This window comes from Podarcis liolepis, assembly GCF_965112155.1.
Source record: "Podarcis liolepis genome assembly, chromosome: 14".
In the NCBI taxonomy this organism is placed as follows: Eukaryota; Metazoa; Chordata; class Lepidosauria; order Squamata; family Lacertidae; genus Podarcis; species Podarcis liolepis.
This window is the reverse complement of record NC_139569.1, coordinates 36,811,895-36,839,805: the sequence shown is the minus strand read 5'-3', so window position 1 is coordinate 36,839,805 and position 27,911 is coordinate 36,811,895. Positions and strand designations below refer to the sequence as shown.

General features: G+C 44.4%; 1 protein-coding gene across 2 annotated transcripts; it reads left to right on the top strand.

Moving 5' to 3' along the window:
• On the top strand, positions 1-27,750 carry KIF7 (kinesin family member 7). 2 transcript variants are annotated; one of them, XM_083475305.1, is made up of 19 exons: positions 1-493; positions 1,832-2,220; positions 3,359-3,559; positions 4,074-4,491; positions 5,016-5,553; positions 6,053-6,196; positions 7,047-7,244; positions 13,416-13,609; positions 16,018-16,130; positions 17,086-17,238; positions 18,485-18,687; positions 18,825-19,022; positions 20,157-20,282; positions 20,919-21,095; positions 22,453-22,668; positions 23,354-23,560; positions 25,090-25,288; positions 25,403-25,549; positions 26,991-27,750. In XM_083475305.1, the coding sequence occupies exons 2-19, from the start codon at positions 1,893-1,895 to the stop codon at positions 27,365-27,367; spliced, it is 4,137 nt and encodes a 1,378-aa protein (XP_083331431.1). In that variant the 5' UTR covers positions 1-493; positions 1,832-1,892; the 3' UTR covers positions 27,368-27,750. The 2 variants fall into 2 exon arrangements, with proteins under 2 accessions (XP_083331431.1, XP_083331432.1); XM_083475306.1 differs by having other exon boundaries at positions 492-550.
• Positions 27,751-27,911: the final 161 nt, after the last annotated feature.

Genomic DNA, 27,911 nt, shown 5'->3' with positions numbered 1-27,911 from the left:
GTGAAGATCTCGAACTGTATATCCTTGTTCTTCCTGTGTGTGACATTTATTCTGTCTGTGGTGTTTCTTCCTGTGCTTGCAAAATGTTATGTCGCTTTTTCTGCAAAGCATGTATTGACTGATTTTATTTTTTTTAACTATTTCTGGTGCGTGGGTCGTTGGGCTTCTGTGGGTTGCAGACATCCACACAACACAGCATCACATGGAGAACAAAACAAAGCCACGCAGGGAGCACCGGCTTCCTTGGCAGGGCCTGAAACGAGGCCTCCTCGACGGCGCCCTGAGGAGAAAGAAGGCGAAGGCGGCAGCGGCGGCTCCTCCCCCCTCATTTTTAAAAGCCACATTTCCCCCCCGCCACCGCCTCCTTCTCCTCTCCAAAAACCTCCCTCACTCGACGGCTCCCTCGCCAAGGAAAGAGGCGGAGCCGCCTGCCGACGCCATTTCCCCGCGCCGGCCTAGTCGGGCCCGCCCAGCGCCGACGCCTCAACTCTGGGTAGGTATCGCCGCGCCAAGGCTCAAAAGGAGGCGGCGGCGGCGGCGGCGAGGTGAGGTGGGAAAGTGCACAGCGCTTCGTCAGCGGTTTCCCTGGGAAGGGTGCCTCTGAGCATGTGCAGGGAGTTTGCGGTGTCCCGCTCCCTCGGGCTTGGTGTGCTCAAGGCTTATTTCCCTGCAGGGGGCATGGAGCCGTTTGTCCCGCCGCATCTCCTATGCAGGTCCCCCCTTCTTAATTTCTTCGACCCTCCCATTGTAGGGGGATTTCTCGGTCCCTGACTGTCTCCTCCTCAAAAAACAAACAAAAAACCCCACCCCTCAACGCCCCCCTTTTTTTGCTTATGCGACCTGTGCCCACCCCACATTTTCTCGTGGGGTGTCTTCAGCTAGCCACGCGCCTGATGCTTCTCTTTAGGAAAGTCTTTGGGACTTTTGGGCCAAGTTATTGCGAAAAAGTTACGCATTTGGAAGTTGCAATTTCTACGTGTTCTGCTAGTGCAATTTTTTTTATAAGGCAATTAAAGTTGCTGCTTATTATTCATTTATTGTGTTTCTGTCCCACCTTTTTCTCTCCAAATGAGACATACGTTGTTCCTGCCCCCTCATTTAGTCCCTACAACAACTCTGCGAGGTAGGTTAGGCTGACTGTGATGGCAAGTTCAGACTGTGAGCTTCACGAACGCATGGGGATTTGAACCCTGGTCTCCTAGGGCTCATCACACTGACTATAATGTTGTCTAGCCTTTCTTTAAAAACAGGTGCTGAGCTGCAGATGGGCAAAGCTGGGTTAAGGGAGAAGGGTTAAAATGATGAGATTTATTTAAAAACCTGTTAGATTTCTTTGAAACTGGCTGCTGTTTATGGGTGCTTTCAAGCTGTCACTATTTTCAGGTGGGATTCAGTCATGTACCGGCCAATTTAGGTTGTGCAGTTTTAGTTGATTGAGAGGTCTTGACATTTTGTAGTGACAGGAAGATGCACTGGAAGGTGTGGGGTGATAATACTTGCTTTGGTGCAATGTTATTCAACCAGTTTCTGGTTGTTATTCAACCAGTGGGGAGATTTCTGTTGCATTTGGGGCCTGCTTGCAGGCTTCTCACAGGCATCTGATTGGCCACTCAGAACATGGTTCTGGACTATTTAAATCTTCGGTCTGATCTAGCAGGGCTCATTTTATATTCTGTATTGTATTTGTATTGTTAACTGCTTTGGAAACTTTAGCTGAAAGGTGACCTAGATATCCAAAAATACATAACATATGCCTTAACCAGTACTTTATTTTATTTTTGCTTGTGCTGTCTACTCTAACTTGGCTTTTCCTCTTCTCATAGCATGTCAGGCATAGAGATGACACGCCTACTTAGTTTTCAGATGTCCTGACTCTTCACTTGCTACCAGCCATGGGTCTGAAAGCCAAACTCCAACCACCAACAGTGGAGGTTCCTGTCAGGGTGGCTGTACGCATTCGACCTTTACTTCCCAAGGAACGACTGCATGGGCACCAGACTTGCCTACAAGGTGACCCAGAGACTAAGGAAGTTACTCTTGGGCGCAGCCGCCATTTCCACTTTGACACAGTCTTCACCGAATCCTCAGACCAGGAGTCTGTGTATGCTGCTTGTGTACAGCCGCTGGTGGAAGCTTTCTTTGAAGGTTTCAATGTTACTGTGTTTGCCTATGGCCAGACAGGCTCAGGGAAGACCTACACCATTGGAGAAGCTAGTGTCTGTGAGTTCCATCTTTTGCATGAATAGCATGTCCTGCATTCTCCTCTCCTCTCTACCCAGGATACATGTAGTCCTATTACTTTTTATTGTAAAGGCAGGGACTGTATTATATGTAAGCCACTCTTTAAACAAATAAGATAAATCCTAACCTGCATCTGAGCAAGTTGACTGTAGTTCACAAAAGGATCTAGCCTCAAGGGCAGGATTTCATAGGTGGGTGGAGCTGCCCATCTGTCAATCACTTGATGACACAGTGATGGCAAGTGATTGTGTGCTTTCAAGTAATGAAGTTGAGACTTTAAAGCACCCAGTGTAGCTGATTTGCTCTCTCCAAAAATGTGAAGCCGATTTAAATGTTTTGAGGAAATTTTTCAATCAGGTTTCTAAAAAAGCTTTTGTAAGAATGAATCACTCCAAGCGAGCTAAGAGAGTAAACTTTGGAAGAAGCTTGGTTCCTCAACACCCATACCACTGTGCCACTAGCGCTATCATATGTGTGTTTGTGGCAAGTGGGCTAATACAGTACAGTCATACCTTGGAAGTCAAACAGAATCAGTTCCAGAAGTCCGTTTGTCTTCCAAAATGTTTGGAAACCAAAACGTGGCTTCTGATTGGCTGCAGGAAGCCCTGTTGGACTTTTGGCTTCTGAATTTTTTTCAGAAGCAAACACTCACTTCTGGGTTTTGATTGTTCAGGGGCCGATTTGTTCTAGAGCCAAGGCGTTTGAGATCCAAGGTGTGACTGTACTTTTGTGGATTCCTTTTGCAAGGCTGTTGTACATTCTCAGGTGGGGACAGAAGCATTTTTCAGCTTCTTGCCTTACTTGAGACAACTGGGGACTCTTGGATAATCAGTGTAATATCTGCTGGGATTTGGCTGTCTGGTTTATTGAGTAGATGTGTGTCCCCTTAAAGTGTGTGGGACACACTTTAAGGAGTGGATTGCTAAATTCATGCTGAACTGTTATTGAAACCTGTGTTCTACCAGCAAAGTTGCCTTCTGAATCAGTTTGGTTTAAAAGCAAACAATAACCACCTTCGGTATAATAACTTTCTTCCTGGTGATTAAATTAGTTCCCCACACATCCATTACAGCCTGCAATTTCCTCCCAACAAATGTGTTTTCTTTGTTGCTTCCAGCTTCCATCAATGAGGATGAGCAGGGCATAATCCCACGAGCCATGGCTGAAGCCTTCAAGATCATGGATGAGAATGACTTGCTGGATTACACGGTCCGCATTTCTTATCTAGAAGTGTATAAGGAGGAGTTTCGGGACCTGCTGCAGGTGGAGACAGCTAGCAAGGACATACAGATCCGGGAAGATGACAAGGGCAATATTGGTAAAAGCGAACAAACGGTTGCTGCTATTGCTCCCTGCATCTTTAAAAGCCTGACTTCTCGTTGTAGTTTCAATTGGCATTGCTCCTTTTCCTTGCCATTGCTAGGTGGCAAATTGAGCAGGTAGCACTTTGGTTTGCCTGGTCTGTATTTTGTGGATTTAACAATCTACCACTTCCCTTTTTACCTCTTCTCCAAAACTGGAGTTTAGTTCCCTCCAGCTTCCCTGGCATGGCTGAAAACTAGGCTTGTACAGGCTTCTTGCCCCAGGATTTGCCTATTGAATCATACATTATTTCAGGATTTGGCTCCCTGTACACAGTGATCTTGCTGTGCCTTTATTAGCCCGAGTTATTGCTTTCATTACTTAATTAATCAAATGGGTTTTACTTACCCTCTTGTTTCTCAGCCGTTTAACTCACCTTGATGCTTTCATCAGCTGGGGCAGAAAAGCTTCATCAGCTGGAGCTCCCTTTAGCTCTTGATTTTCCCTCTTTGCTATCCCTCTTGTTGCAGTGCTGCATGGGGTGAAGGAGACCGAAGTGGAAGGCCTGGATGAGGTCCTGAGCCTACTGGAAATGGGCAACATGGCCAAGCACACTGGGGCCACCCACATCAACAGAAAGTCAAGCCGCTCGCACTCCATCTTCACCGTGACCATGGAGCAGCGCCGCAGTGCCGGGCGTCTTACTCGCCTCACCCTTCAAGAGAAGGTCTTGGTTCCAGCCTCTGGCCAGGTTCTTTCCTCCAAATTTCACTTTGTGGATCTGGCAGGCTCTGAGCGGGTAGTGAAGACGGGGAACACTGGGGAGAGGCTCAAGGAGAGCATCCAGATCAACAGCAGTCTTCTGGCTCTGGGCAACGTAATCAGCGCATTAGGAGACCCCCGCCGGAAAGGCAGCCACATTCCTTACCGGGATTCCAAAATTACCAGGTAAGTAGTATGCTGTTCTTTTTATCCACAGTGGCATGCATTAGGGCACAGTCCTGTTTTCTCATGTCTTGACTGTGCTGTCGTTCCACTTGGGGGGGGGGGGTTCTTCTCTTTCTGTGTTTCCTAACTTGGACTTGCCACTTGGAATCTCTGCTAGTTTTGTCCTGATTGCTGCTTCTGAGGCAGGCTCAGCAGTCGGAATGTTCAATTTTATTGTCCTCCTTGTCTGTTCAGCTTCAGCCTCACTAATGGATGTACAGTGGTACCTTGGTTCTCAAACTTAATCCATTCCGGGAGTCTGTTCGACTCCCGAAACCATTCGAAAACCAAGGTGCAGCTTCCGATTGGCTGCAGGAGCTTCCTGCACTCAATCAGAAGGTGCGTCGGACATTTGGCTTCCAAAAAACGTTTGCAAACTGGAACACTTACCTCCGGGATTACAGCGTTCGGGAGCCGATTTGTTCGGGAGCCAAGCCGTTTGACAACCAAGGTACCACTGTACTGATTCCTGTCATATTCCTCAGGATCCTGAAAGATTCTCTTGGTGGGAATGCCAAGACCGTGATGATTGCCTGCCTCAGCCCTTCCTCCTCTGACTTTGACGAAAGCTTGACCACCCTGAATTACGCCAACCGTGCGCAGAATATCAAGAACAGGGCGGTGGTGAACTGCTGCAAGGAGACGGAGCACATGGAGCAGCTGCAGCTGCAGATAAAGAGCCTGCAGAGGGCGCTAGAGCAGCGCCACCGCTCCGAGACACGCATCATCAACCGTTCCGAAGCTCCCGTCAAGCGGCCTTCGCAGGATAATGCCACCCGGTTGCATGCAGAGTGTAGCCGCTACAGGACCTGTACGGATGCCGCGTACCAGCTCTTCATGGAATTGCAAGGGGAAGGCAATCTGACTGTGGACCAGATCCTGCGGGTGAAGGAGTGGTTGTGTGCTGTGGAGAGTGAGAGGAGCGAGCTGAGCTCAGCCTCTGGCTTAGACAGTGGCATTGAGAGCACTTCAGTGGAAGATCAAAACCATAAGGCAGCAAGTTCCAAGCCAACTAAGTCTCAGGTACTATTATTCACTGCTATTATTTTTTCAGATTTCTTAGCCACAAGGGTGAGCCACAACCATTTTTTAAAATCCCATTAAAAAACAACAAAAAAACCCCCACACACTTTAAAATACAGTGGTACCTCGGGTTACATACGCTTCAGGTTACATACGCTTCAGGTTACAGACTCCACTAACCCAGAAATAGTGCTTCAGGTTAAGAACTTTGCTTCAGGATGAGAACAGAAATTGTGCTCTGGCGGCGCAGCAGCAGCAGGTGGCCCCATTAGCTAAAGTGGTGCTTCAGGTTAAGAACAGTTTCAGGTTAAGTACAGACCTCCGGAACGAATTAAGTACTTAACCCGAGTTACCACTGTATAACAACAATCATATAACCCCGACTATGGTGGCTGCCTTCTAACTTCCTGGTTCAATTCCAAGTACTGTTTTTGACCTATAAAACCTCAGGACTCCAGTACCTTAGGTAGCAAGTGTCACCCTCCTTTCTCTTTGGCAGAAGCAAGAAGACCATATGGAAGGATCTGAAGCTGTGAGAGAAGAACACATGGCAAGGTTGGAGAGGCAGGTGGAGCGTTTAGAGGAGGAGAATCGGGATTTTCTAGCCGCCCTTGAGGATGCCATGGAACAGTACAAGCTGCAGGTATCACTTAGGCCATGTGCAGACTTCCTCTCTTGTGGGCACAGTGGTGATCTTCAGACAGAGAAATCCATATTTGCAGCCAGATTCTTCTTGTCCTCCCTTTTACTTTCATTAAGGTTTCGTGTTCTCTTCTTTCCTTCACTCCACTAGGAAGACAATTGGTTCATCTTTTGAAAATGAGCCCACACCAGCATTTTTACAGGTCACCTTTCCAACCTTTGAGTTTCGGGATTTTTGCTTGCAGTCTTCGTTCAGCTAAGCTGTCACTGGATGGGGTACCCAGCAGTATCTGCTGGGCTCTTAATACATGGAAGAGTCCATCTTCTATCATCTTGCGTATTGTTACTCTAAGGTAAAGGGACGTGGGTGGCACTGTGGGTTAAACCACAGAGCCTAGGACTTGCCGATCAGAAGATCGGCGGTTCGAAACCCCACGATGGGGTGAGCTCCCATTGCTCGGTCCCTGCTCCTGCCAACCTAGCAGTTTGAAAGCATGTCAAAGTGCAAGTAGATAAATAGGTACCGCTCCAGCGGGAAGGTAAACAGCGTTTCTGTGTGCTTCTCTAGTTCGCCAGAAGCGGCTTAGTCATGCTGGCTACATGACCCAGAAGCTGTACGCTGGCTCCCTTGGCCAGTAAAGTAAGATGAGCACCGCAACCCCAGAGTCGACCATGATTGGACCTAATGGTCAGGGGTCCCTTTACTCTAAGGTAGGTCTATCCAGATGCTGTTAGAATCCAGCCTAGCCAGCAGTCCAGGATGATGAGAGCTGCAGTTCAACATCTTCTGGAGGGCACCACATTGACTACCCTGTGAGGCCACCAAAACTTGTTTCGCCCTTCCCCCACAGAGTGACAAGCTGCAGGAACAACATGACATCATCTGCAAACTACAAACATACCTGCAGACGGAGATGCCCAGACTTGGTGTTCCTGAATTGCTGCAGAACGTCTTCTTGGTACAGCTTGACCAAAGGCCTCACACAGCTCCTGTGGATGCTGCCCAGTCTCACCACCGGCTTAGGCTTGCCCGTGATAAGCACAGCAAGGTTTGTGAGCTGCCTTGGGGTATTCTATCATGATACATTGAGTTTTGCTTCCTCTTGAGTGTTGACTAGGAACAACCTATTTCACCTCCCACCAGCCCATCAATTTAAGCAAATTCTGCAACAGTAGTGTTGGATGTCCTGGAGATTTGAATTTAAAGTGGTGAGAGATGTAAATACCACATTGCTTTTATTCGAGGTGAGGCAGAGAAGACAACATAGACTTTGTGTGTAGAAAATACTTCTGATGCAATGTTTTTGTGAGGGCTTTTCCTTCATTTCTTTTCTTCTCTCGACAACTTTTTGTGTAAAATTGGGACGTGCTTCCTCACACAGTTTTAGCATAACTCTGGAGTGAGTGGGAGGAGCCTCCCAGTATATCATTTGTCCACCCACTGAAAAGAATTAACAGCACAGTAAGTCTAATGCAAGACCATGCTGTAGTCTAAACCACTGAGCCTCTTGGGTTTGCTGATCTGAAGGTTGGCGATTTAAATCCCCGCGACGGGCTAAGCTCCCGTTGCTCTATCCCAGCTCCTGGCAGCCTAGCAGTTCGAAAGCACGCCAGTGCAAGTAGATAAATAAGTACTTCTGTGGCGGGAAGGTAAACGTCGTTTCCATGCACTCTGGTTTCCGTCACGGTGTCCCGTTGTGCCAGAAGCGGTTTAGTCATGCTGGTCACATGACTCTGAAATCTGTCTGTGGACAAACGCCGGCTCCCTCAGCCTGAAAGCGAGATGAGCGCCGCAACCCCATAGTCGCCATTGACTGGACTTAACCATCCAGGGGTCCTTTACCTTTTACTTTTTTGCCTAGAAATATTAAGAAGCTCACGGCCTAAGACAGTGGAATTTTCCAACGGAGAACAGATCCCGTGGGAATTGACCTTGACATGAGTGGCTCACAAGAAGAGATAGTTACAAGAGCCAAGACCAAGCAACAACAACAACAACAGCTGCAGCAGCAACAGACAAAGAAAAGAGGCTCAATTTCAGGCGCAACAGCCGGATCAGCAGGAACAACAGGACAAGATAAAGGTACAGCCGCTTCTATGGAAGCTGTGACAGATGCTCTGCTCAAGATAAACCAAACTCTGGAGTCTTTGACAAAACAGACTTCAGAGAACACACAAAAATTAACAGAAATATCAGTAAGATTAAACCAGAATACAGAATCTATAAATAAATTGGTGGAGGAAAACGCCACCACGCGCCAAATTGCTGAAGAAGCTAAAGTTACTGCTGGAGAGACACAGGAGAAATTAGAGCCGATTGCCAAGAAGGTTTATGAGCACGATGCAACTCTGGCCTTGTGGGAGTTACAGAGAAAAGAGAGGAATTTAAAATTAAGACTGATCCCGGAGGATGAAAGTGACAACCTTGTGGAATATCTGACACGGGAGTTTGTGGACTGTTGGGAACTTGAGGAAGACGAAGTTAAAATTACGACAGCTTTTAGACTGGGTAAAAAGCAAGACAGAAAGACTCCGAGAGACTGCTTGATCACACTCAGATCCAAGGAGGAAAGAGACAAAATACTAGGACTACACTTTGAAAAGGCCCTGCAGATCGGAAACTCAGCTGTACAGATCTTTAAAGACATCCCAAAATATATTCTGGATTTAAGAAATTTCTACAAGGATTTGGTTCTTTTGCTAAAGAAAAATTCTATCCGCTTCAGGTGGGAGTTCCCACAAGGACTGTCATTTGACTACAAGGCAAAGAAGGTGAAAATAAAGACAATTCAAGACAAGGACAAATTTTTGGCAAGAAATCAGGAGGACCTCCAGAAGGGGACTGTGGACCCACTTGCAGAACAGAGGAGAGCACTAGAGATTCTGAATCTCTCGACTGGACAAAAACTACCACCATCAGAGGAAGAGCAACAACTCGGAGCTGTGGGAGGAGTTTAGAAAAATAACAAGATGGCTTTGCAATTCCTTAGTTGGAATTGTAATGGGCTCAATGGGCCTTTGAAGAGAAGACAGGTATTTCATATATTGAACAGACAACAATTGGATCTGATATGTCTGCAAGAAACTCACATAACCAGAGCCCACAGGAGACTACTTATAAATAAAAGGCTAGGACAAGAATTTATTTCATCAGATAAAGTCAAGAAAAGAGGAGTTGTAATATACGTGAAAGAGAAATGGGCCCCAAAAATGATATTTAAGGACGAACAAGGGAGATACTTGGCAGTGGAGATACAAATACAAGGAGAAAAATTCTTAGTGGTCGGAATTTATGCACCAAATGAAGGCAAATCTGACTTCTTTAAGAGACTTCATGAAACCCTCACCGACTATTTGGATTACAATATGATAATCATGGGAGACATGAATGGCGTAGTCTCCACTAATATGGACAAGGCGCAAAGATTAACAGTTAGCAAGGAAGGGAGACTCCCTAAGACTTTTTTCGAAATGACAGAAAATATGGACTTGATAGACATATGGAGAACAAGGAACCCTCTGGAGAGAGAGGGAACTTTCTTCTCCCAAGCAATGATGACCTGGACCAGAATCGATCAAATTTGGATTACTAGTGGAATGGCCCCAAAGATCAAGAAAGTGGAAATCTGCCCAAAAACTTGCTCCGACCATAACGCCGTGAAGATGGAGATGAAACTCACAAAAACTGGTCAATTTAGATGGAGAATGAATGACACCCTCTTCCGAGATAAGGAGATCCTCACGAAGGCCCAAAAGACCCTAAAAGACTATTTTGAAATAAATTTGAGGACCGACGTGGAGAAAAGAGTGATCTGGGATGCAAGTAAAGCGGTGATGAGAGGATTTTTGATTCAACAAAATTCAATAAAGAGGAAAAAACAAAATGAGAAAAAAGAAAAGATTCTGGAGAAGATAAAGGAAGGAGAGAGAAAATTAAGAACAAAACCAAAGTCTCAGGACATTTTAAGAGAGATTAAGTTATACCAAACACAATATATGGAATTGATGAACCAAGAGATTGAATGGAAGATAAAGCAAATGAAGCAAAAGACTTTTGAATCAGCAAATAAATGTGGCAAACTTTTGGCTTGGCAACTGAAGAAAAGGCAGAAATTAAATACAGTCACAAGCCTAGAAGTCGATGGAAAGAATATATCTAAACCCAATGAAATTAGAAACTGCTTTTTAAGTTATTTCAAAAAACTCTACACTCAAGGCCCGCAAAATGAAGAGGACATAGACAAATTCCTTGGAAAATATGGATTACAAAACATCTCTCATCAAAGTAAGATGGATTTGAACCAGAGAATCTCAGAACAAGAGATAGAGGCTGCCATTCAGAATATGCAACTGGGCAAATCTCCGGGACCAGATGGACTGACTTCCAGATACTACAAATCGCTGAAGGAATGGTTGACTCAACCATTAAGAGAAGTTTGTAATGAGATACTTGAGGGAAAAAGGGCACCTGAATCGTGGAAAGAGGCATATATTTCACTCATACCAAAGTCAGAGACTGAAAAGACCCAACTTAAGAACTACCGCCCAATATCATTGCTCAATGTGGATTACAAAATTTTTGCAGACATTTTGGCAAAAAGATTTAAAAGAGTGTTGATGGAGAAGATTCATAGGGACCAAGCAGGCTTTCTCCCTAAAAGACACCTGGCAGATAATGTAAGGAATGTAATAGACATTCTAGAAAAGCTAGAGGTGAACATAAACACTAAAGCAGTATTGATCTTTGTGGACGCGGAGAAAGCCTTTGATAATATTTCTTGGAGTTTTATGAGGAAGAATCTTCATGGGATGGGGGTAGGCCAGGGTTTTGAGAATGGTATGGCTGCAATATATTCTGAACAAAAAGCTAAACTGATTGTAAACAATGTTGTGACTGAGGAACTTAAGATAGAAAAAGGAACACGACAGGGGTGCCCGATCTCCCCATTACTTTTTATCTCAGTTCTGGAGGTGTTGCTGAATATGATAAGAAATGACCAGCAGGTCAAAGGTGTGCAGGTCGGAGCTAAACATTATAAGTTAAGAGCGTTTGCAGATGACTTAGTATTGACTTTGCAAGAGCCAAACACTAGTACGAAAAAGGTTTTAGAAATAATACAACAGTTTGGCCAGGTAGCTGGATTTAAGTTGAATAAGCAAAAAACTAAAGTTTTAGGGAAGAACTTAACAGATATGGAAAAGGAGAAATTTCAAGAGGAGACAGGTTTGACTGTGGTCAAGAAGGTGAAATACCTAGGGGTTTACTTAACATCTAAGAATGTGAATTTGTACAAGGATAACTACGAAAAATGTTGGTCAGAAATTAAAAAAGATCTAGAAATATGGTCAAAGTTGAAATTGTCAATGTTAGGCCGAATTGCAGTGATTAAAATGAATGTATTGCCTAGAATGTTATTTCTGTTTCAGACCTTGCAGATTCTTGACAAGATGGAATGTTTTAAGAGGTGGCACAAAGACATCTCGAAATTTGTCTGGCAGGGCAAAAAGCCCAGAATTAAATTTAAGATACTGACAGATGCTAAGGAAAGAGGGGGTTTTGCCCTGCCGGACTTAAAATTGTATTATGAGGCAGCAGCTTTTTGCTGGCTGAAAGAATGGATGCTCCTCGAGAACACGGACATCTTGGATCTGGAAGGTTTCAATAACGCTTTTGGTTGGCATGCATATCTTTGGTATGATAAAGTCAACAGTGCCTTTAAAAATCACATTGTCAGAAAAGCATTGATTAATGTTTGGATAAGATATAAAGATCTATTGGAAAATAAAACCCCTAGATGGGTGTCACCAGTGGAGGCTAAAGCAGTGAAGAAACTCAATATGGAGGTCGGATGGCCGAAGTATTGGGAAATTTTAGAACAGGATGGAGATAAGTTCAAACTACAAAGTCAGGAGAAATTGAAACACAAAGTAGAAAATTGGTTTCAATATCGCCAAATAATGGAATTTTTTAAACAGGACAGGAAAATTGGTTTCCAAGTGGAAAAATCAAAATTAGAAACCGAACTGTTAGAACCCAATACTAAGAATTTATCTAGAATGTATAACTTGTTGTTGATGTGGAATACACAGGATGAAACAGTCAAATCGGCTATGATTAAGTGGGCACAGGATGTTGGACATAACATTATGTCAGCTGACTGGGAATGGTTATGGAACACCGGCATTAAGTTTACGGCATGTAATGCCTTAAAGGAAAACACCATGAAAATGGTTTATAGGTGGTACATGACCCCAGTCAAGCTGGCAAAAATCTATCATTTGCCCGACAACAAATGTTGGAAGTGTAAGGAGACTGAAGGTACCTTCTACCACCTTTGGTGGACATGCCCGAAGATTAAGGCCTTCTGGGAAATGATCTATAATGAAATGAAAAAGGTACTTAAATGTACCTTCTCTAAAAAGCCAGAGGCCTTCCTTTTGGGCATTGTCGGCCAATTGGTGACAAAGAAGGATAGAACTTTTTTCATGTACGCTACAACAGCAGCAAGAATACTCATCGCAAAGTATTGGAAGACACAAGACTTACCCACTCTGGAAGAATGGCAGAGGAAAGTGATGGACTATATGACATTGGCCGAGATGACAGGCAGAATCCGTGACCAACGAAAAGAGACGGTGGAAGAAGAATGGAGAAAATTTAAAAGTTATCTTAAGGACTACTACAAACTTAATGAATGTTAAAATGCTGCGGTTTCCAGAAACAAAGGGGTACAGGGATATAAGGTTAGAATATAAAAGAGGACTAAGAGGACAGAGATTTGAAAGCAATAATTGGGAGTTGCTAGTTGAAGTATGGACATTGGGATGCAGAGAGGGGGGGTATGGGGAAGTCCAAGAAAAGAGGTTTATGAAAATATGTTTGAAACTATACGTGTATGTTTGTCATTTTTAATGTTTGTTTGTCTTCTTAAAAATTTTGTAAAACCAATAAAAATTTTATAAAAAAAAAAAAGAAATATTAAGAAGCTATTTGCGGATCACAGGTATCTTGTGTGTGCTTTTACTGGATATATCTGCCACAATTACATTTTCAGGTAAGGGAGTGTCGGGGTAGAAAACGGGTTAGATAATCTGGTGAACCTGTTACTCTTTCAGACTTCCTTGAAGGAGTTAGAGCTAAGGATCTGAAGTTTCCCCTTCAGAGGACAAATAATTTCAGGGACATTTCACTTATTATCCCTTTCTCTCCCTCTAAACAGCTGTGCAGTGCCCCAACCCTCAATGGGAAGAACTTGTTGGTGTACCGCCAAAGACTGCCTTGTGGCTTGACGAGCAGCTTGGAGGCTAGCAGTACAATACAAACACAGGAGATTGAGAGGATTTCAGAGCAGGCAGTGGAGCCATCTGTAGAGAAGGGAGACCGTAAACAGATAAGGTCCCTTTACCGACGCAGGTGAGTGAAGAGCCTGATGCTGGGCTTACAGACCCACCTACTTCGCATAACTCTGGTTCAGTCTCTAGCACTCCACCTGGCTATCTCTTCCTGAGACTTTGGAGCAGTGTTTCCCAAACTTGGGTCCCCAGTGGTTTTTGGACTACCAACTCCCATCATCCCTAGCTAGCAGGACCAGTGGTCAGGGATGATGGGAATTGTAGTTCATTGCTAGGAGATGCGATGAGGTTGAGGGAAGCTTCTTTCATATGTGTTGTACCTGTAAAAGGGTAAAAGAGTTTTGGGAAATAATCCATAATGAATTGGAAATAATCCATAATGAATTGGGGGGGGGGGAATGTTTAAAAGTACTTTTTTAATAAAAAAAAACGAGTCCTTTTTTCCAGATGGAAATTCCCAGGTGTCAAAAAAGGTTATGCCACTACTGCAGCCCCTAAATGGAAAACGAGCGAGGTCCCAACTAAAGAAGAATGGCAACTTGGGATATGCACAGCTTGCAGACTTAACATATAGAATAAGAGAACAAAAAGAACATACATTTAGAGAAGATTGAAAAATGTTTCTTGACTATATGCGGGGAAATTGTGTACACTTGAAAATGTTGGCAGCATTAAGATAAATTCAACCGTGTAAATTTGTTATGATGGATGTGATAATGGACTACTGAATGGTTTAGTTTGTAAAATATGCAGGGATCTATGATATGCAAAATGAACTATGGAAAGAGACGAAGGGAAGTCATTGATATTTTAAGGATGTTTAAATGGGTATTCTAAATTGTAAAACAGAATTTAATAAATATATGTAAAGGAAATGTAGTTCAAAAAGCTGGAGACCTAAGTTTGGGAAACACTGTTTTGGAGGGATACTGATTGTGTGAAATACCTTGCCTTTCTGCCAGACTCAGCGACTTCCTTGTCAGGTCTGAAATTGTCAGTGTCTGAAATTGGAATGTCTGAGGCCCCCCTCTTGCAAACACCCAGCTAACACAAGTGGGAGAACATTTTATGCATGAACTGCCCTTAACAATATAGGGGAATGTTACTGACTGGCTGAGCAGGCATGCAGATGCTGCCAGCTTGGAACAGGGCAGTTCAGATAATAAAATAGAACATTAGCCCTGTTGCAGAAAGGATGTTGCTCTGTGCACAAAATCTTCTATTGTTGAAATATATATAAAAAATGTCCAGTGGCACCTTAGAGACCAACTAAGTTTGTTCTTGTTATAAGCTTTTGTGTCCATGCACACGGAAGCTTATACAGTGGTGCCTCACAAGACGAAATTAATTCATTCCGCGAATTTTTCCGTCTAGCGAATTTTTCGTCTTGCGAAGCACGGTTTCCCATAGGAATGCATTGAAAATCAATTAATGCGTTCCTATGGTCAAAAAAAGTCCAAACAAAGCCAAATTTGGTACAACAAGAGTTTATTAAGTGCTCTTTAAAGTCACACATACTGTAAAGAGCATTTCAAAATTCAAACCCAGAATTTTTTTAAAAAAACAGCAGAGTGGCCCAATGGTCACAGAAAATCATAAAAATGCAGGAAAAAACCCACAAGCTTCCAGATTCTTGCAAACCCCTCCCCAACTGTTCCCCCAGCCACCCAGCACACAGAAATTCAAATCCAGAATTTTCTTTTAAAAACAGCAGAGTGGCCCAATGGTCACAGAAAATCATAAAAATGCAGAAAAAAACACACAAGCTTCCAGATTCTTGCAAACCCCTTCCCAACACCAAGTCCTTGAATTCCAAACACCCCAACCCAAAATCCAACCCCCCCCCCCAAAAAAAAGTTTTAAAAGCTTAACTTACCAAATGGCTGCAAAAGAAGTTTTGGAAAAGCTTCAAAAATCACCAAAGTCTTTAAAAACCTCAAAAAAGGCTACTATGTACACTGCGTTCTATGAGTTGCTCCTCGAAGTCAAGTCGCAACTGTATTAACGATGTTAAGAAAAAGGAAACAAACTTGCAAGACGTTTTCGGCTTGCGAAGCAAGCCCATAGGGAAATTCGTCTTGCGAAGCAGCTCAAAAACGGAAAACCCTTTCATCTAGCGAGTGTTCCGTCTTGCGAGGCATTCGTCTTGCGGGGCACCACTGTACCAAGAACAAACTTAGTTGGTCTCTAAGGTGCCACGGGGCTGTGTGTGTGTGTGTGTGTGTGTGTATCGACTGTGTCGGACCAACACAGCTACCTACCTGATTCTATTTCTTGTGTGATCCCTTAACTTTAATTCATCAAAGGTGATGAATTCCGTACAACGAAGGGGAAACTGACTGAGATGCCACCAGCTTTACTTCTGTCTGGACTCAGGGTGGGGTGTGTGCTTTATAATTTCAACTTTTCTCTCCTGCATTGTTTATGCAAGCTCTCTGGATAAAGTGACCAATTTGGTTGCCGTTCTAGAAATGGGATCTACAGCTGCAGCCAGGAGGAGGTTTCGGATAAGAGGAGCAGCAGACAATGGAATAAGAGCAATCCAGTACAGATCCAGGAGGAGCCTCCAGAACCCTCTAGAGGTAAGAGGAGATTGAGTTGCCCCTCTCAGAACTCTAATGACAGCAATATAAAACCAGGACACCCTGAATGCCTCAAGCTATACCTGGACTAGGCAACTCTTTTTTTAAAAAAAAAATATTTTTATTATTTATTATTATATTCAATTTTACACTATACATTTGACTTCAAGCCTTAATCAAAATCATCAACATTTAGGATTCCCCGAATCCTTAGACTTCCCTCCACCCTTTCATGGTTTCCAATATGAAACTTTTTCTGTTGCATCATATATTTTCTCCATTTTTCTTAAAATAATCCGTATTTACCTTAGTTTTCAATACATTACAAGTGTTACTCAAATCCTGCCAAAGTTTTTAGTTGTTTACAGTCTTCTCTTAAGTAAATTCTAAATTTTTCCCAATCCTTATTAAAGTTTCTACCTGATTTCTGATTTCCCCGGCAATTTTTGCCATTTCGGCATGGTCCATCATCTTCATCAACCATTCATCTCTGGTCGGGACTTTATCTTCTTTCCATCTCTGGCCAGTAGTATCAGCGCTGCTGTCGTCGCATGCATAAATAATAGTTTCTGCCCCTTTGGTATCTCTGCATCTAAAATTCCTAGTAAAAAATGCTTCTTCTCTCCCCCCCCCCCCACGTTATTTTAAACATTTCTTTCAACTCATTATATATCATTTTCCAGAAAGCTTTGTAATTTTGCACATCCACTGCATAAGGCAGAACGTGCCTTCCTTCTCCAGCATAAATTAAATACTAACGATACATCATTTTAATATAGTTCTCTTTCAACGAAAATTTTAAGTCCTTCTTTCATAACTTTTCCCAATATGAAAATTGAATATTATGCCCAATATCTCTTTTAGGCAACTCTTGCCTTGGTGCCTTCTGTCCCTTCACCTATTTGGATTGGATTCTTGCCAGGGCACTTCTATATTTTGCTTCTTTTTTCCGCAGAGGACTGCAGGAGACCAGAGCTGAGCAGCCTTGGAGAAGGCTTTTCAGGGAAGGATTCAGAGTGGCGGCTGCTTCAAGCCCACCAGAAGATCCGTGAACTGGCAATCAACATCCGCATGAAGGAAGACCTGATTGTGGAACTCATCAAGACAGGTGAGGAGCACGCTTAAGTAGAGATGTAGCTTGGGTGATTGACTTGAGGATAGGGGAGTTTCCCCCTTTATATATTCTCAGAACAACTTATATATGAAGAGTTTCCCCCTTTATATATTCTCAGAACAACTGGAAGGGGTGTGTGTGTGTGTGTGTGTGTATATATATATATAATATCTTGGTTGTATGACTTGAGGAAAAGCATTCACCTCTCTCCAAGCTGAATGAGAGCCATTTGGCAGTCTTCTGCCGTGTGTATGTGTACAGCACATAAAGCCAGAAAGGAATTACTTTGGTTTTCTTTCAAGAGTAGTAGCTGTATTGTTTTGCGTTCCCAAAATAAATGCAGCCTCTGTATACTTACTTGAGAGCCTCCCCATCAAACCCAGAGGGACTAACTTCTGAACAGGCTTGAAGCAAAAGGGTGTTATTTTGTGTGTGTGTCAATATTTTATACGTGAAAAATGGTGCGCAAGTTTTTAAAATACTCTGGTTTTATCCAGAACACTTTTGTCTCTGGCTCTGCCAGTCATTGTCTCTAGCTCTGCCCCTTCCAGCATGTAGCCCCCATAAGAAAAAAAGGTTGCCAACCCCCTGTGGTAAAGGGATAATTAATTCTTATCTGTGTCATGCTGTAATAACAAATATTTACTGCCATTCAGCCTTCTTATTCCTTTTCTTTCCATTCCTGTTCCCCATCACAACTTCTGCTTGTCCTCTCTTTTTCCTGGTCTAACTTTCCTTCTCTATTCCCTTTTTTTAAAAAAATGATTTTTATTGGTTTAACAAAATTAGATTATAAAATCAAATAAGATTCTTCCGAATTGTAGGACTTCCCTCCTCCACTCCATGGGTCCTTTGTATAGCTTAATCAACTGCATATTATAGTTCATCCAAATTACAATCCTCCAAAGTATCCAAAGTCTTTATAACATTGCAAGAGTTATTCCTTCTCTCTTATTCCCATCCTGGCTTACAGTTACTATTACATCCTTACCAAACACTGAGCTGATAAGACTGCTGCTGTCATGTCTTCCTCTTCCTAATTGCTAGTGGAAGAAGAGACTGAAGTCTGTCTTGGAGTGTCTTGATTTTGACCTGCAGTTGATCTCCATGAAGTCCCCCCCTCCTTAAAATGATGTTCTTTTTGCTGCTCCACTCCCCCCACTACTGACTCCCCCCCCAAAGACCACCCCAGGTGCCAGACTGGCCTTTTGTGGTGATGCCAAGTGTCTGTGTCTTTCAGGGAAGCATGCGCAGACGATGAACAAGCAATATTGTCAGAAAATCCGCGACTTAGAGCAGGAAGCAGAGCTGGTGCGAGTGGAATTAAACGACGGCCAGAGGCAGCTTTGGGAGCTGGAGGGCAAGGAGTCCCGAAACCCCGCAGAGAAGCGGAAGCTCCAGGAATACCGTACCAAAGTGGCAGCAGCTCAGAGCAAGGCAAAGGTGAGCCCCGGAGCACTACTATATTGGGTGGGGGGTGGCAGAGTGCTAGGGTGTTTCAAAAAGGCCTCTTTCATTTTGAGAGCCTCCTTTCGGTCCCTGGCATTAGCTGTCCTGCCTTATTGTCCGTCCTGCAACAGATCCTGCAAGAGAAGAAGCGAGCGACTGAGAAGCTGGCCTCTCTCTCCGCTCAGAACGAGAAGCGCTTGCAGGAGCTGGAGAGGAACGTGCAGCTGATGCGGCAGCAACAGGGGCAGCTGCAGAGGCGGCTGCGGGAGGAGGTGGACCAGAAGCGGCGCCTGGAGACAGAGATGCACAAAGGGCAGCACCGTGTCAAGGTAGGGGCGGCTGTGCTTCAGTGCCAAGGCCAGAGAGTATTCAGGAGCAGCGATGGCCCTAGCTGTTCACAGAATTGTAGAGTCGGAAGGGACCGTTTTAAAGAGAACTACACTGGTTGCTGGCATATTCTGACCTTGGGTTAAAGAGGCTAGTTTTAACCTTGAAAGCCCTTCAAGGCTTTGGGATCCAGGGACCCCTTGTATCAACTTGTGAGAAAATAACATTTTCCACTGAGGCTCCTCTGACTGCCACAATCAGTAATCAAGCAGGTGGAAACAAGAGAAGGCTCCTTCATTGGCGACACTCTTGCTATGTAATCCATTCATTTGGTAGCCATAAAAGGGTAATATAAAGGTGAGGTAAAGGACCCCCTGGACGGTTATGTCCAGTCAAAGGCAACTGTGGGGTGCAGCGCTTGTCTCGCTTCAGGCTGAGGGAGCCGGTGTTTGTCCACAGACAGCTTTCCAGGTCATGTGGCCAGCATGACGAAACCGCTAGTGGCACACGGAGGACCGTGATGAGTTCGAGGGCACAGAAACGCTGTTTACCTTCCTGCTGCAGTGGTACTTATTTATCTACCTGCACTGGTATGCTTTCAAACTGCTAGGTTGGCAGAAGCTGGGGCAGAGCAATGGGAGCTCACCCTGTCACGCAAATTTGAACCGCTGACCTTCCAATTGGCAAACCCAAGAGGCTCAGTGGTCTAGACCACAGCTCCACCTGCTTCCCATTTGGTACCCAATTACAATTTGGTACCCGTATTATCTTTGTCACCAGGTTAAGACTTTTTTTATTTTCTGGGGCATTTTAAATGAATTGAAGTTCTAGTTTTAATGGAGAAGAACAGGGCTTTTTCTGGCACCCCTTTTCCAGAAAAACAGCACTGGAGAACAATATACATAATAAATATAACTACCTGGAACTGAGTTACCCATTTGGCTTTCTGAATATGTTTTGATGTTTTGGAGTCTTTAGAAGGTGGTCTGTTGTTTGTTGTTGCATCTTAATTGCATAGTCTCATTTTGTGCCATGAGCCACCCTGGGATATGTCGCTATGAAGGGTTGTGCATAGAAATGCCTTTTAATAAATGATACCTTGCGGGTCTGACACTTTCCCCTCCACTCATCTTCAGGAGTTGGAGCTGCAGCATGAGCAGCACCAGAAGATCTTGCGCATCAAGACTGAGGAGATAGCAGCATTCCAAAGGAAGCGCAGGAGTGGCAGCAACGACTCCATGATCAGTTTAGAACAGCAGCAGGTAATGGGGCAAGGGCTGGTGTGCCTTTCATCTTCAACAGCTCGAGGTTGGAGTGTGAAATGCCCCTGCAAAAGGGCAGGATTGGGAGCAATAAGTGCTTTTTGAAGGGTTAATACAGTTGTACCTTGGTTGACGAACAGCTTGCGAGTTGAACGGTTTGGCTCCCAAACGCCGCAAACCCCGGAAGTGACTGCTCCGGTTTGCGAACTATTTTTGGAAGCTGAACGTCCAACTGGGCTTCCGTGGCTTCCGATTGGCTTCAGGAGCTTCCTGCAGCCAATGAAGAAGCCCCGCTTTGGTTTTCAAACGTTTTGGAAGTCGAACATACTTCCACAATGGATTCCCTTCGACTTCCAAGGTACGACTGTATAATAGTTAAATCGTTTCCTGGGTTTACAAGTCTTGTCTTTATTTTATTCAGTTGTGTTATGTCCTGAAATTGGGGGAACATAGGAAGCTGCATTACACTGAGTCAGAGCATAGCTTCATTTAGTATTGTCTACTCTGGCTGGCAGTGGCTGTTTAGGGCTTCAGGCAGGAGTCCCCTTTTCCCAGCCCTTTTGATGCCAGGGATTGGACCCTCTGACAGCTTGAGTCCCTCTGACAGTCTCTCCCTCTGCCTTGCCTTCCCATCAGAAAATCGAAGAGCAGAAGAAGTGGCTGGACCTTGAGATGGAAAAAGTCCTTGAGCAACGCCGTGCCTTGGATGAGCTGGAAGACGAGCTGACCAAACGGGAAGCCATAGTGGCCAAAAAGGAAGCGCTCCTTCAGGAGAAGAATGGCCTTGAAAACAAGAGACTCCGCTCTAGCCAGGTGAGCCTTGGGTGTGGAAGGTGAGCTGCTCGTTGCCATTATTTTCTTTGTGGCAAGTATAACGTAATCCATTCTGAATGGTGTTTTTTTAGTAAACCTGGGGTGGGGGAGTACAAAAACGAAGCTTACATTAATGAATTTGTTCATGGAGAAGGTGTAAACGAAAATGAGGAAGAAACACTTCATTGAATTTTTTTGGGCTTAATTTACAAGTAAATATATATAGGATTTGGCCGTAATGACCAAAATATGCTGATGGCAGAAGGAAACTGAAGGAAGAGAGGGGTGGGGGTTGCTGCTTAGGAGAGGTGCAGTGGGGAAAGGTGGCTATGTGGTGGCAGCAGCCCAGTTCACTCCCTTGTTCATTGTTTGGTGCCCACCTAGGAGAATGTGGCCTGTGCAGAGACTCCTCCCCATTACAGTGGAACCTCGGGTTAAGTACTTAATTCATTCCGGAGGTCCGTTCTTAACCTGAAACTGTTCTTAAACTGAAGCACCACTTTAGCTAATGGGGCCTCCCACTGCTGCTGTGCCACCAGAGCACAATTTCTGTTCCTATCCTGAAGCAAAGTTCTTAACCTGAGGTAATATTTTTGGGTTAGTGGAGTCTGTAACCTGAAGAGTATGTAACCCGAGGTACCACTATACAGTGTATAGTGGCTGCTGGGGACGAGACCTGAGGAGAGAGTTCCTTCTTGGTTTTCGCCTTTCACAACTCATTCCACTTGCGGTGGGGACGACGACGACGACACAGAATTCTCCGCTGAAATCTTCATGAAGGCAGAAAGTTGCCTGAGGGTTGAAGGGAGGTGCCCCTCCCCCTTAGGATAAATGAATAAGGTCCTCCTTCATGAACAGGGGACTCTATCAAGGCTAGCTGCCATCCTCCCTTCAAAAATATAGAGGGGGACCTCGGTTTAAGAACAGTACTGTTTACAAATGATTTGGTTTATGAACTCTGCAAAACCGGAAGTAGTGTCCCAGTTTGCGAACTTTACCTCTAAGAACGGAATCTGAACAGTGGAAGGGCACCGGTGGCAGGAGGCCTCATTAGGGAAAGCACGCTTCAGTTTAAGAACAGTTACGGTTTAAGAACGGACTTCCGGAACGGATTAAGTTCGTAAACTGAGGTACCACTATAATTGTTTTATGCTATGCCAAGATGTGTCCCCTCTTTTCCCTTATAGTTGCTATGCTATTCCTTCTTTGAATAGAATTAGCTCTGTTAGCTCCCTCCCCTGAGGAATTAAAACTAAGCAATGTTTGGTAAACCGCAAGGACATAAGCTGCAACCGGTGGACTTGCCATCCTAAGGATCTCCCCCCCCCTCCCCGTCCCTTGATTTTTTCTGGCTTAGGCCCTGAATGATGACATCATGCGGGTGTCCAGCCGCCTGGAGTACCTGGAAAAGGAACTGACGCAGAAGAATGGGCAGCTTTGCCACAGCAGCACGCATGATCAACAACAGATCCGGCAAGAAATTAACAACTTGCGGCAAGAGAAGGACCAGTTGCTCAAACAAAGGCTGGAGATAGACAACAAGCTACGTCAGGGCACCTTGCTGTCCCCAGAGGTTAATTGGCAATTTTTTCTTGTTGCAAGTATAGTTGATGTACTAGAGATGTTTTGTTTTTCCCCCTGTGATTTTTGGTTCTTACTATAAACAGTCTACACAGGTATATTTCAGGGGGAACGTGCTCTGAAAGTGCTTTGAAAACAACCTATGTGCATCTTCATTTATTCATTAATTTATGATGTACAGTTCCTCTCATTTTTAAATAAGGGTGCGATTGCCATGAGTGCAGAACACAACTGCTCGATAAGGTGGAACAAATGAGCCACCGTGGAGTGCGGGAATCTTAAAACTAGGTCATTAGTGGAACTGGGACACGACATCCTGGGTTCATTTGGAAGGAAGTGTGGGATGTAAGTTTAATAAAATGAAAATATATCTGATGTCTTGACTCTTGGGGCACTGTGTCCATGAGTAGCATCCTATTTCTTTCCTAGATGCAAAATTTTAAACTCAGGTCCCTGCCTGGCCAAGGACTTGAGCAAAAAGGCTTCGAGTAAATTATGATCAGCCTTTGTACGCCAAGTGGGAGTCACACTAAACTATATTTCAGGTTTATGAGAGCAGCTAAATGTAAGGACTGGGAACCTCTCTGCTCAGCAGAACTAAATGTTATTAGTTGCAAAACAACTAAAGTTATCCTTTCCCTCTCAGTAGTTTTCTTGCTTTCTTCCTCTCCATTTAGGAGGAACGGATCCTTTTCCAGCTAGATGAAGCCATTGAGGCTCTAGATGCTGCCATTGAATACAAAAACGAGTCAATCACTTGCCGGCAACGTGTTTTGCGGTCCTCAGCCAGTCTCCTATCCCAATGCGAAATGAACCTGATGGCCAAACTCAGCTACCTCTCATCCTCCGAGACCCGGGCACTGCTTTGCAAGTATTTTGATAAGGCAGGTGTTGAATTGTGGCTCTGCTCCATGGAGCAATTCACTGTCCAGTATGAGCACATCAGAGGCCCAGGCCTTACCCAGGGGTGCAAAACTTTTAGTCAAGTTTGGTCTCTCTTTTTCCCTCCAAACCAGCTCCTCCCTGCAGCTTTCAGAGCAAAGCTTCCTCAATGGTTTTCCTGGTTCTTAAAATATAATAAATATAATGCCTTTATTGTCAATGTACAACCTGTGTACAATGAAATTAACCGAGCCTCCCCCCCCCACAAACACTCAATCTCATTGCACTCTGTGTGCTTGTTGCACAACACACCAACCCCAAAAGTCAGTTGCACTATATTATTTTCCGTTCAGCAGCCTAACAGCCCCAAGGATAGAAACTGTTTTTTAGCCTGTTGGTACGACTGATTATACTTCTATATCTCCTGCCCGAGGGTAGAAGATTAAAGAGGTGCTGGCTGGGGTGTGAATCGCCCCTGAGAATTTTTCTCGCTCTCCTAAGGCAACAGTCCCTTGCGATGTTATCTAGCAGAGTCAGGGGACAGCCCATGATATCATGTGCTGTATTCACCACCCTCTGTAATGACTTTCTATCCGTGGCTGTCAAGCCAACGTACCACAATGTGATACAGTATGAGAGGACACTTTCTATTGTGGACTGGTAGAAGGAGGTCATCAATTGTTGTTTAACATTGCTCTTTCGCAAGACCCTGAGCAAATGGAGTCTCTGTTGGGCCTCAGGGTCTGTTGGGCCTTCCTAACCACCTGAGTTATGTTGATTTTCCAAGTGAGGTCTTCACTAAGGTAAACTCCAAGGACTTTAAAGGAAGAGACTCTCTCCATACAACTCCCCCAATATATAACAGGGCTAGTTCCCCTCTCTTCCTCCGAAAGTCCAACACTGTCTCCTTTGTCTTGCTAATATTTAGGTGCAAGTTATTCTCTAGGCACCATATAAATACTTTCTGAACCTCCCCTCTGTACGCTGATTCATCTCCCCCTGTAATTAGACCCATTGTGGTAGTATCATCTGCAGACTTAATAATTGCAGTAGATGGATCAGATGAAATAGTCATATGTCTACAATGAGTACAGGTAGGGACTCAGCACACATCCCTGTGGGGTGCCAGTGCTGAGCTTCAGGGAGGTAGAAGTAAAAACAAGCACAATACCTTAAACCCGCATTTGGACTGCCACCATTTTGGGCAGTAGGTTGCGTAGGAAGGGAGCAAGAAGGCATCTCTACACATAGAAAACTAGGGTGTCGGGGGTTAGACTGGAACCTTTCTCCCTGAAATACCCATTCTCTGTGTGAGGGGATTTTTCATTTATGTTTTGCACAGAGGAGCTCCCAGCCTCCATCTGCAGTGGCGGTCCAATCCAGACCCAAGCAATGGCTTCCCACATTATCACTGGGAATCTCTCACTTCATGAATCTGTCAGTGTCATACGCATACATTGTTTCAGTTCTATTAACAAGATGATGCCTTAGTTGCGAGAAGACCATGCAGAAAGTTTGTGTTTTTGGCCAGGTGGTGACCCTGCGAGAAGATCAACACAGGCAGCACATTGCCTATTCCGAACTGGAGATGCAACTGGAGGAGCAGCTGCAGCTGGTATTTTGGCTGGAAGTAGCACTGGAGCGCCAGTGCTTGGAGATGGACCGCCAGCTCACCTTGCAGCAGAAGGAGCATGAGCAGAACATTCAGCTTCTGCTCCAGCAGAGCCGGGGTAACAAAGGGCCTTTGTAGTCATTGGCGGATCACTTGGCATGTTAAATCTCCAGTTGGACAAAGTTTGCCGGTCCTCAGCAGACTGCGTATTTAATTCCCTTCTCTCACACAGAGCACATGGAAGAGGGGCAGGCAAACAGCAGGCTTCAGTACCAAGGAAGGATCCAGGCATTGGAAAAAGAATTGGCGCATTACAAGTGGGCCAACCACGAGCTGACTCAGAAGCTGAGTGCAAGCGATTTGGAGGGACAAGGCAAAGGTGAGGATAACCTCGGCTCTGGAGGTTTAGTCTTTTTATCACTGCCACTGACGACGGTTCAGATGTGACTATTCTACACAGCAAACCAAGCACATAGTCCCAACCATGTTTTGAAAGGCAAAGCGGTGGACTGAATTCCTTAGAACAGGGATGAGCAACCTTTTTCATTCAGAGGTCCAAATTCCCGTGCTGAGTGGGGTCAGGCAAAAGTGGGCAGGGCATTTGGAGTAAATTTCACCTTAACACTGTAAACTAGTTTTTGCAGGCATTTTCTGCTCTCCATCCAAATGATATACATTATCAGAATTCAAGGACACACGCCAGCCGGGCATTGGGAGTGGTGTGGCTTGGGAGGGCTGTATTTGAACCTTAGACCTACCTGTGCCTTAAAAGTAACAGAGGCCAAAATAGACTGGTGCTTGCTGCCAAAAAAAATTTAAACCTGAAAACAGGGAAGTAGAGGTGAATGAATGGGGACCATTGTTGTTACACCTACTTGGTTACAGTTGGAAATGATAATTAGGCTTTGGCGAACAAGGGAGTTGTGGACTGGAGCAGCATTTGAAGGGAAGGTGTTCAGACAGTGGCTCTATGTGGTTGTTGTGGGCCATCAGTCTTAAAATATTTTGGAACCTGCTTTGTGGAGAGATGTACACTGATGTTGGAAGGGCTGTAGCACATATGCCCAACATGGAAAAATGCTCAGCTTTAATCTCCAGGTAGGTAAAAGGTGAAATCAACACAACCCATTTTAATATATTTTTTCTCCTAAAGCCCTGGCATTCTTAAAACCAGCACTGTTATGAAAGCCATTTGCAGGGGAAAACTAGTTGAGCTTACCAGCACTGTATTTATGAAAGAGATAGGGCCCAGTCTCTCTGAAGCCATATTGACCAGCGCTACATTATCAATCTCTGCCATCAGAAAAAAATATATGTATGCTCTTGACTGCTCCACAGCTTTTTCTCTGAGCACGTGAACAGAGATTGCAGAGGTGGACAGACTTCAGGCTTACTTTGGGTCTTTTATTAGCTCCCAAGTTCCACAATCCAGAGGCAAATGCAAAAAGACATGCACTAAAAATCAAAAGAATTCTAAGCCCAGGTCCCCCATTCCCTGGCACGATAATTGTCCCTGGTTAGGTCAAGCTTTCTTCGCTTAAGTAGTATAATTTAGGTATGTTGTTTAATGGTAATAACAAAACAAGTGGGATTTGGAAACCCTTGCTGATCTACTTCAAATCACCCAGAGGTCTCTCCTGCAGTACCAAAATTGGGCAGAAAGCAGGCAGTGTTGAGCTCAATGACCAAATGGCTTAATTTTACTATACTGTTGGTTTTCTCTGTACAGGGAATTGCCAATTTTTCGGGCCATTTTTGTTCATTACACAGCACAGACCCTAGGAAATTACTGTCTAAAATGTTCTTCTCTTCTCATATAGGTATGGAAAGAATCACTTGTGCAGCCGAGGACAGACCTGGTTCGATTAGAATACATGGTGACTTTAGTGCAAGTAGCATGTTGGATCCCGTGCAGATAGAGCTCTCTGAAAGAACCCACAGAAGCGGGGATGAAGCCCGGGACCTGGTGCATGCAGCCTTGCCATCCACCTGGAGGCGGTCTTCATTATCCAGTGCCAACACCTTAGTAGCGGAAGACTTTTGCCAGAAAGAGACAGACTTCTCATCCAGAGGTGGCCAGATCAAGGAAGTATCTCTGCCACTGAGCCTAGCTCCTCTGCTGAAGTCTCACATGGAGCTGTACAGGACTGGGCTGTCATATCCAGAAATAATTGATGTCAGGAAAAACCCATTCTAGGTCCCAACTTCTCCCTGCTACTCTTGCTCAAAGCTTGAGGGGTATTGCCTACAGAACAAGTGTATTGTTACAAGTTGCTACAAGTAGTAATGGCTATGCTTAACTTAAGGTGCAAATTAGCCTTCTGTCATACACTAGAGAGGATTTTTTTCGGAGGGCAGAAAAGCAGTATGTCAGACTTTTTCCTCTACAGCAGTGACCTTTGTATTTAGCTGCAGTACCTCCCAGAGGGAAGACCACTACCTCTGGCAAAACGCCTGTCTCTGGAGAGATAGGAAAGTCAGAAATATTTTCTGCTGTAGGCCTAGAGACATGTAAATAGTTTAACTAGCCTTTTATACTGTAGCTTCTAATAAACGAGTAACTTTTATAAGGGCTTGAAATACATTGTTTCCTTCCTGTTCACAATTTAACCAAAAGTATTACTATTTATACTCCCTTCCTAGCAGTATTCAAGTACCATACAGCTTTGGAGGGTAAACTGATGCTAATTTCAGTTAATTTATGAGCTTTAAAACCTAACAATAAATATTAGTTTCCTTCG